Source organism: Myotis lucifugus, unplaced genomic scaffold (assembly GCF_000147115.1).
Source record: "Myotis lucifugus unplaced genomic scaffold, Myoluc2.0 scaffold_9, whole genome shotgun sequence".
NCBI classification, from domain to species: Eukaryota; Metazoa; Chordata; class Mammalia; order Chiroptera; family Vespertilionidae; genus Myotis; species Myotis lucifugus.
This window is the reverse complement of record NW_005871057.1, coordinates 15822376-15833239: the sequence shown is the minus strand read 5'-3', so window position 1 is coordinate 15833239 and position 10864 is coordinate 15822376. Positions and strand designations below refer to the sequence as shown.

The window sequence follows — 10864 nt, the reverse complement described above, 5'->3', positions numbered from 1 at the left end:
TTTTTTCTTATTGTTCTTATTTTCCAGCATCGGTTTGTTCCTAGCAAAATTGGGCCGGAGGGATTTTTTATTTGGGGGGGGGGGGGGGAACCGGCCGTGGGGAGGGGCTGTGGGCAATGGGGTAGAGCTGGCCTGGGGGAAGGGCCGTGGGGGTTGGCTGCTGGCTCCGCCCCCCAATCAGGTCAGTTTGCTGGCTGCACTGGTGTCATAGCGACCGATCGTTCTAGTCTTATGGCATTCCAGTCACTGGCTTTTTATATCTATAGACTAGTGGCCCGGTGCACGAAATTTGTGAACATTAAAAGGGAATTAGAGGAAATATTTTAATATTGCTATTTGCCCTTTCTCTATAATAGAAGTGTCAGAGATGAAAGAAAATTAGTAAAATGTATATGAAAATCTTCCTCCTGTCAGAGTCTGGGGCACACCGCAGGACCTAGAGCAGTGATGGCGAACCTATGACATGTGTGTCAGAGGTGACACTCGAACTCATTTTTTTGGCTGATTTTTCTTTGTTACATAGCATTTAAATATATAAAATAAATATCAAAAATATAAGTCTTTGTTTTACTATGGTTGCAAATATCAAAAAATTTCTATATGTGACACGGCACCAGAGTTAAGTTAGGGTTTTTCAAAATGCTGACACACCGAGCTCAAAAGGTTCGTCAAGTCCCCGCCCACCACCTGCACGTGCTTCGAAAACAGGAGACCCAGACCCAGCTGGTCCCACCCCCATTGGGTGAGACCAAGACCCGGCCAGCCCCACCCCCATCAAGCCCCTCTGGGTGGGGGGCGCACAGCCTCAGGTTCTCCAGCCTGGTGCTGGGGGGCGCAGCCTTGAGGTCCCCCGTCAAGCCCCGCCAGCAGGAGCGCGACTGATGTCCCCGTTAAGCCCCCCTGGGGTGCCGGGTGAGAGGGTGCGCGCCTGGTCCCCCGTCAAGCCCTGCCGGGCAGGAGGGTGCAGCCTGAGGTCTCCCGGCCTGGCGCTGGGGCAGAGGGCACAGCCTGAAGTCTCCTGGAATGGCACAAGGGCACGGGGCGCAGTCTGAGATCCCCGTCAAGCCCCGCCGGGCACCAGGCGAGGGGCGCGGCCTGAGGTCCACCGTAAAGCCCCGCAGGGTGGGGACGCGGCCTGAGATCCCTTGCTCCGGCCAGGTGCCATGCAGCCTCAAGTCCCTGCTGTATGGTCATAATGTTACAGTGTCCCAGCTAATTTGCCTATTCCTCTATTATTAGCATAGATTATTGTGTTACTTTCCATATGAACAACTATAAACCTACTTTTGCCCACCCTTGTATAAGCCAGTAGTGACAAAAAACAGGATATACTATTAACATTCTCATAACACTAGGTTAGTGATATTGATTGCATGTGTTCCAAAGCTAGCATAAATTTAAAACAGCTAAAAAAAATTTCAAGCAATCTATATAATATAGTCTTTATAGTAAAGTACATTCCTGGGTGAAAGAAAACACCCTTTGTTGTTATGATGCACTGTAAAACAGCTTTGGAGACTGACCAGTTTGGATCCTGGTTCTTCCACTTGCTAGGTAGGTAGGTCACTTAGTGTCCGTTATCTATAAAATGAGGATGATGCTCTTTCTTCAGAGGATTATTGTGAGAATTTAATAATGATGTATGTAAAGGACCTAGTAGATAGTAGTAACTGATTTAAGTGTAACTAATTTAATTATATCCTAGATGCCAACCCCCTCGCTCCCAAACATAAAATGTTTTCTGAGTAGACTTTCTGAGTTTCATTTTAAAGCCAATTTTAAAATCTTCAGAAGGAAACCATGCACATTTTTAATATTTACTCTACTAACAATATGTGGCTGATAATGTAGAATATTTCATCATACTAGTCACATAAAAATAAATAGAAGACTAAAATCTCAAAGGAAAATAAAGTAGGTTTCTCTAAATAAGAAGGTCAAATCCAGAATTAATATATATAAAGAAATACACATTCTAATGGATGAAAAGACATTTTATTATCATTTTACTATATAACATAGTAGTGAATATATCTGATTGCATTTTCTCAAATGGCAAATGAGAAAAGGACAGCATTTTACTGAAAACCTCAATATCATCTGTCTTTTGGAGGATTCAGTTTCCTACGACGTGTATGATACCTTGAAAAGAAAAAAATATTTAAGATAATTTATTTTAGTAAAAGTGTTTCTGACAGAAATATCAAATTTCTATTATTATTTTGCCATCTATTAATTAGTACTCAATGAAATCAAACTATATACATATGCTGTTAGCTATATCTCATTTAGTTCTTAATAAGCCACATTTCCCCAGAGTATAAATTGTTTTCTATTAATTAAACACTTTGGAAAATCTTCATTCAGATCTTGACGATAACTTCAATATGGCAACCTGGATGATTGTTAAAACCTAATAATTAACTAAAAATTATCTTTATAATAAAGAAAGCACATTGTCAACATGCTCTATTAAAGTTTTATTTGAAAAGGGATTTTTTCTTCTAAATGGAAGGCTCAAGCTGCAAAAGTATGTTTTAATATACACTAGGATAGAGTTAGTAATCCATTTATGGAAAAATGTGCAATATCACAAAATATGGAAGAAATGAAAATTAAAACAGCGAGGAAACTTTTATTGTTTGCAATTACAAATATTTTTAAATTCATACTGCCCAATCTAAGCACTGGAGTGGTGAAATAAGCAATATTAGACCTGACTGATTGAAGTATTAACTGGTAAAATATTTTTGAAAAGCAGTATTAGCAATATATATATTTTTTCATTTTTAAACAGTGATAACTTTTGATCTAGTAATTCCTCTTCTGGAAATCTATCCTAAAGCAATATAGAAAAGTAGTTAAAATTTTAATTGGGGCAGGGGGAGATACAGGATGCAAATTTAAATTACAGTATAAATAAAACCATATAAAGCAAACTAACACAACTTATGTATAGATACAAAGTAAAATAAAATGCATTGTTAGCAGTGATCATCTTTGAGTAATTTCACCATGAAGAATTCTTTTTGCTTCTCTGCATTACCTTATTTTCTCTATTAAGAAAATTTCTGCAGAGTATATGTGGTTTTTGTTGATGAGTTATCTTCAAAAAAATTCCCCTAAAGCCAGATTTTGGCAAGTTGATCTGAGTAAGGTTGTTTTTTTAACTTTTTAAATCTAATATGAAAAAAATACAATGTAAGGATTTCTATACCATAAATGATGATACATGTATCTTATGCTCTTTAGTTGTGATGATTAAGATATCAAAAGCAGCTCTGGCCTGCTTTACTCAGTGGTTACAGTGTCAGCCTGCAGAACAAAGGGTCACAGATTCGATTACCAGTCAAGGCCATGTACCTGGGTTGCAGGTTCGATCCCCAGTCAGGATGTGACTCGTGTCTCTTTCAAATCTATGTTTCTCTCTCTCTCTCTCTCATTCTCTCTCTCTCCCCCTCTTTCTCTCTCTCTCTCCTCTCTCTCTCTCTCCCTCTCCTCCCTCCCTTCCACTCTCTCTAGAATCAATGGAAAAAATATCCTTGGGTGAGGATTAACAACAACAAAAAAGATATCAAAAGCATTTTTTGCTTATTTTAAGATTTCATATAAGCAACTTTCCTATACATTTTTTCTGATGTTGACTTTTTTTAACTATTTGTGAAATATAGCCTTGGCCAGTGTGTACTGAAAGGCTGCCAATTTGATTCCTGGACAGGACACATACATGGGTTGTGGGCTTGATCCCCAGTAGGGGGCGTGCAGGTGGCTGCCCATCTATCAATGTTGCACTTTCTCATTGATGTTTCTCTCTCTCTCTCCCTTCCTCTCTCTCTAAAATTCAATAAACTATTTTAAAAAATTAAAAATTTGTGAAATTTATAAATTAATTTGAAAAGAAGTAAGTACATCTATATATACTAACAAAGAACATTAAGTTACAGAATAGTACATACACCTTATCTGTGACAACATGGATGAACCTAGAGGGTATTATGCTAAGTGAAATAAGCCAGCCAGAGAAAGACAAATATCGTACGATTCCACTTATATATATGTGGAATTTAAAAAAACAAAATAAACAAAATAGAAATACACTCACAGAGAACAAATGAGAGGAAAGTTGGGGAGCTGAGTGAAAAAGGTGAAGGGATTAAGAAGTACAAACTGAGAGTTACAAAATAGTAACAGGGATGTAAAGTATAGCATAGGGAATACAGTCAATAATACTGTAATAATTATGCATGGTGCCAGGTAGGTACTACAACACTTATTAGGAGGGATTATTTTGTAAGTTATATAAATCACTATGCTATACACCTGAAGCTAATATAATATTGAATGTCAACTATAATAGAAAAAAATTAAATAAAAAAAATACGTATAGCAAATCATTTATGTAACCATTTCTACATGTACTTATATTGGCACAGTACTAATGCAACAGAATCCCCAAAAGTTATTCACTCAATGCAGCAGGGGTTTGGGAAATCATAAACTTTTTGAAATTATTTATAAAATTTAGAATATGCATTTTTCTGGGAAATGGATTCACATGTTTCATCAAATTCTCAATGAAGTCTGTGGTGCTAAAAATGCTAAATGTGCCCTAATCGGTTTGGCTCAGTGGATAGAGCGTCAGCCTGTGGACTGACGGGTCCCAGGTTCGATTCCAGTCAAGGGCATGTACCTTGGTTGTGGGCACATCCCCAGTAGGAGGTGTGCAGGAGGCAGCTGATCGATGTTTCTCTCTCATCGATGTTTCTCTCTATCCCTCTCCCTCTCTCTTCTTCTCTGTAAAAAATCAATAAAATATATATTTTTAAAAAAATACTAAATGTGATCCAGCTTTTACACTGCTCAACTATTTTCACTATTCAAGAGTGACTTCAAAATGCTTGAGACCCTGATAGCCCTAAACCTAACAAAGTCAAGTTCTAAAATATACTCAATGTCAAATAGTCCAATAGCATTTATAGATGATTTATCATGCATGGATTTTCATTATGTGCTACAATCACTAACCAGAAATAAGTACATTAATTTTAGAGTATCTTTATAACTTATCATCCAGAGTAAGACCCTTTAGAGAATAAAACCCACCCTATAATAACAAAAGAGTTAAGCTGAGAGTGCTCCTGGCAAATCAATAGGTATATCATTACCCTTCTTAAATTACATAATGACTCAGTGATATCTAGAATATCTGTCCACAATTTTTAATCCAGAGTAAAACTTTACCTCCTGGTTCACACTGCAGCTAATTCCCAAATTTGTTTCCTACTAATGATACCAGCTAATATTTGTTTCCTCCATGGAAAATATTAAACTAGCTGTTTAAATAAAACAGTACTGTTATTTGTACACTTATAGGATTGCTCTACATTTCAGAAATTTAGAATTACTTTCCAGATCCGTCTTATCTTCCATATAGCCTTCTTCCAATCCTTTCTATCCACTTTACATTTAGTGGAGCTATGTTTACTTACTACTTTCATATTTATGAGCACACAATGGAATATAGAGATGTATTATAAAGTTGTACACATGAAATTTATGTTATTAACCAATGTTACCCCAATAAATTTAAAGAAAATAATCAGAATCATTCACTCGTTCATCTGTTCATTCATTTTTAAATGTAAGTATCTACTGTGTGCCAGGTACTATTTCTAGGTGCTAAGGATTCTGTAGTGTACAAGACAAGACAAACCCCCCACCCTCATGAAGATTACATTCCAATGCAGAAAACAAATAAGTTGGCCAGGGAAGGCTATAGTGAGTAAAAACCTGAAGGAAGCGAGAGAGCTAGCTTTGCTGATATCAGCAGGAAGAGCTTTTTACACAGTGAACAGCAAGTACAATGGCTTTGAGGTGAAAGGAAGGGCATGTTAAGAGGCCATATGGCTGGAACAGAGTAAACAAGGAAAGGATCAGTAGGAAATGAAGGTAGAAAGGTAATGGGGTCAGATTATGTAGGTTCTGGTAGGTACTAGTTAAGGCCTATAGCTTTTCTCTGAGTGAGATGGGAAGCAGTTGCAGGGTTTTCAAGAGAAAAATTATAAGAACTAACAGAAGTTTTAACAGGGTTACTCTGGCTATGTACTAAGAATACACTACAGGGAAGCGAAAGCAGAAACAGGAACAGCACTATACATAATAAGCCACGCAAGAGATGGTGGCAGAGGAAGAGGTGATAAGTGGTCAAATGGGATACATTTTGGAGACAAAGCTAACAGGATTTGCTGATAAACAAGATGTGGAGTGTGAGACGGAGAACAGCCAAGAGTGGCACCAAGGTTTCTGGCCAAGCAATTAAAAGAATGGATATGGCATTAACATAGATAGGGAAGGCTAAAGAAGAAGCTGGTTTGTGGGGGACCAGCAGAAGTACAGTTATAGACACAGTAAGTTAGGGATACCTATTAGGAGACGACAAAGAGGTCTGTAGATCAGAGGAGAAGTGACCAGAGATAGATTTGGAATCCATCAGCATTCTGATGGTACTTAAAAGCCATGAGTCTGGATAAGATCACTGTCTTAAAGAATCAGACAGAAACGAGGAGAGATCCAAGAACTGATCCTATGGTACTCAAAAATTTAGAGATAGGGGAGATGAAAAGGAATCAGGGCATCAGCAAGAAAAACTAAGGTAATATATGAACTTTAGAAATATGAGTTCTAACAAAGTTGTTAAGGTTGAATTAATGAGAAAAATAACATGCTCAAATACAACCTGCAGGAACTCTGTTAACACTGCTAAATGATGTATTCTGGAAATACTTATACTGTAAGGAATGCTCCATCACTTTTGATTTCTTTCATGCCAACTGAAGAAGACGCAAGAGGAACTTGTGCACAGATACTGGCAACACTAAAGGCCAACAAGAGATACCTCAGGGTTAGCTGTGAAGAGCAAAGAAACTCAGAATCATGTCCTCAAAAACTAGTTAGAGTGGCTAACAAAAGCAAATTACTGCAAGCAGTACAAAACAAATGGATTACTAGTACATAAGCAGTACCTTTCAAAGAGTATGTTCATGTTCGAAGTTTCATGACTTCAAAGTAAATATAATGTAATAGCTAAGCCAGTTTAATTTGTTTTTATTATCTCTGATATCATCAAACAGGAAGCAGCAGGAGCCTCATGGATATATATGTTATTTTTTAAATCAATCTTTGCAGAATTGAATAAAAAAAAAAGTAATTCAGGCAAAGGCAGAGGGAAGGAAACTAAAAGTTCAATTTAACCCCAAACCCACTGTCCTGGATTTCTTCATTAGTCATTTCCCAAACTAACAATTCAAACAGTTCTAGCACTCAGTCTCAGTATAAAGCCCAAATCTAAGACTCTGAATTGCCATCCTAAAATAAATCACTAGAATCAGGAAAAAGCAAAATCCAATTCACAGATTTAGCAGTAACAATTTTTACTTCAGATAACCTACTCACCAACGTTTAATGGCCACTATTTCAGCATCAATTCTGTACAGTCATACTACCTACACTCCCACCCACCCACCTTGGGTGAGGCCAATAACTAGATGCAGGTATTTTATGACTGAATGAGGTGGGGCAACACCTTGGGATCATAAATCTTTTGCTGACCTTGATTAAGAATCAGATAATGAGGAACACCTTTGTGACCTTCCTAGATCAAATGGAAATTAGATGAACCCACATAAATTTTCTTATGGTTTCTTTTTGTTGTTGTTTTTTTTTACTTTTAAAGGTTTAAAATAAGAATCTCTTTTTAACAGGAAACCCAACATATATAAAAAAGTAGGTCTAAAAGTTGAGGTAGGGGGCCTCCAATCCCAACTCTGATTTGCCCAGCAGAGGCCAGGCCAATGGAAAACAAACCATGAGAGGTAGTCTGGCAAATAACCTAACTGTGGTTTGGAAGGAGGCACTATAAGAAAGAATGGTATCAACAAAGTTGTCTCTTACCCATCTTTCCCCTAGAGACATCTCAGAGACACTGGCATACAAAGGACAGTGGTTAATGAATGGGAAGAGAAAACTGAAGAGTCAGGGCAGGGCACCTGAAAGGTTTTAAACGTCTTTTCAAAGGGACATTGCTTATATGCTCATTTGATGCAACTTAAGAAAACATCAATAGCCCTAACTGGTTTGGCTCAGTGGATAGAGCGTCAGCCTGCGGACTGAAGGGTCCCGGGTTCGATTCCGGTCAAGGGCATGTACCTTGGTTGCGGGCACATCCCCAGTAGGAGGTGTGCAGGAGGCAGCTGATCGATGTTTCTCTCTCATCGATGTTTCTAACTCTCTATCCTTCTCCCTTCCTCTCTGTAAAAAATCAATAAAATATATTTAAAAAAAAAAAAAGAAAACATCAATATAAGTTTCCTGAAAATGCAAAATAACACATTTGCTCTTTTTACCACAAGCCATAAACCATAAGAACTTAGTTTCTAGGACCTATGGGCTTCCAACAGCCAGGTCCTGGGCTGGTCCAGTCGTGGAAACAAGAGCCCAGTTTCAAGTCCCAGCCTCCTCCCTTCAAAAGGGCAAGGATGTCCATAGAATTGAGGCAATAAAGAGAGCTCTCCAAGGCCCCTCTCTGTGGCAGAGACCCCCAACCTGGACAGCAGCTTATCAGCTAGGCTTGAACCCACATAACTTGATAGCTGAACTCTGGGAATAAAACTTCCAAGAACCACTGGGACATTTACCAGTTGGCCATCATGAAGACTACTGTAAATAAACTACTATTTCAAAAAGAAATTGAACAACTTCAAGATGGTGTGAAGATAATTAAGTAAGACAATATTCCATCACACCAAAACTTAGCACCCACACATTGTACTAAAAATATTGTGTTAGAGGCCTTATGGAAAATCACAAAACAGAAGATGCATTCCTGAGACAAGAAAAAAATCTAGAGCAAAGTCAGGAACAAGACAAAGATATCCACCTTTATAAGTTTTATTCAACACTAGTGGCCCAGTGCATGAAATTCGTGCACGGGGGTGGGGGGGGGGGGGAATTCTCCCTCAGCCCGGCCTGCACCCTCTCCAATCTGAGATCCCTTGGGGGATGTCCAACTGCCGGTTTAGGCCCGATCCCTGTGAGTCCCACAATCCGGGACTGCTGGCTCCTAACTGTTCACCTGCCTGCCTGCCTGATCGCCCCTAACCACTCTGCCTGCCAGCCTGTTTGCCCCCAATTGCCGCCCCCGCCAGCCTTCTCGCCCCCAACTGCCTCCCCTCACCAGCCTGCTCGCCCCCAAATGCCCCCCTGCTGGCCTGATCGCCCCCAACTGCCTCCCCGCCGGCCTGACCACCCCCAACTGCCCTTTCCTCCTGGTCTGATCACCCCTAACCGCCTCTGCCTCAGCCCGGCTATCATCATCATGGCTTTGTCCAGAAGGTCTCCTGGTCTAATTAGCATATTACCCTTTTATTAATATAGACTAGAGGCCCGGTGCACAAAAATTTGTGCACTCGGGGGTCCCTCAGCCCAGCCTGTGCCCTCTCGCAGTCTGGGACCCCTCGGGGGATGTCCACCTGCTGGCTTAGGCCTGCTCCCCGGGGGATTGTGCCTAAGCTGGCAGTGATACATCCCTTGGGGGATGTCCACTTGCCAGCGGGCCGAAGCTGCAGTTGAACATCCACAGAGCTGCTGAGGAGGCAGGAGAGGCTCCCACCATTGCCACTGTGATGCCGTCAGCCTGGCTTGTGGCTGAGCAGAGCTCCCCCTGTGGGAGTGCACTGACTACCAGGGGGCAGCTCCTGCATTGAGCATCTGCCCCCTGGCAGTCAGTGTGTATCATAGTGACCAGTCATTCCTAGTCGTTCTGCTGTTAGGGTCAATTTGCACATTACCGCCCTAACGGGTTTGGCTCAGTGGATAGAGCATCGGCCTGCGGACTGAAGGGTCCCAGGTTCGATTCTCGTCAAGGGCATGTACTCTGGTTGCGTACGCATCCCCAGTAGGGGGTGTGCAGGAGGCAGCTGATTGAAGTTTCGCTCTCATTGATGTTTCTAACTCTCCATCCCTCTCCCTTCCTCTCTGTAAAAAATCAATAAAATATATTTGGGGAAAAAAATTGCATGTGCACATTACCCTTTTATTATATAGGATAGAAGCCTGGTGCACGGGTGGGAGCCAGCTGGTTTGCCCTGAAGGGTGTCCCAGATCAGGGTGGGCAGGGGACCCCCAGCTCCCTACGGTCGCCCACGCTGCCCCTGCTCACGATCGCTGGCTCTGCCCATGCTCACGCCTAACACCTCTGGCCAAGGCATTAGGCCTGGGCAAGGGACCCCCAGCTCCCCACCATCGTCAACTCGGCCCCTACTCCCTGCGATTGACCGCTTAGCCCGAATGCCTCTCACCCAGGCATTAGGCCTGGGCAGGGGACCCACAGCTCTCCAAGGGACCTCCTGCTCCACCCCTTCCCAGGCCTAACGCCTGTGGCCAAGGCATTAGGCCTGGGCAGGGGACCCCAAGCTCCCACCATCAGCGACTGTGCCCCTGCTCCCCATGATCGCTGGCACTGCTCCTGCCCGGGCCTTACGCCTCTGGCCTAGGCGTTGGGCCCTAGCAGCGGGGACCCCCAGCTGCAGCCGCCCGGGCCTAAGGCCTCTGGCCTAGGCGTTAGGCCCAGGCAAGGGACCCTCGCTGCAGTCGCCCCCCGATCGTGGGCTCCGCCCCTGCCCCCCAAGCTGCAGCCGCCCCCTATAGTGGGCTCCGCCCCTGTCGAGCGTTAGGCCCAGGCAGGGGACCCCCCCAGCTGCAGCCACCCCCCGATCGTGAGCTCCGCCCCTTCCCGGGCCTAACGCCTTTGGCTGAGCGTTAGGCAAGGGCAGTGGGAGCCCAAGCTGCAGCTGCCCCCCCGATCATG

General features: G+C 42.2%; 1 protein-coding gene across 2 annotated transcripts in view; it reads right to left on the bottom strand.

Annotated features, from left to right (window-relative positions):
* Positions 1-1976: 1976 nt before the first annotated feature.
* The window catches only part of MRPL42 (mitochondrial ribosomal protein L42), a 28779-nt gene continuing 19891 nt past the window's right edge, over positions 1977-10864 (bottom strand). For both annotated transcript variants that reach the window (XM_006084027.3, XM_014451486.2), the window contains exon 6: positions 1977-2142. In XM_006084027.3, the coding sequence (XP_006084089.1) occupies positions 2097-2142 (46 nt within the window). In that variant the 3' untranslated portion in view covers positions 1977-2096. The remainder of the gene's footprint in view (positions 2143-10864) is intronic.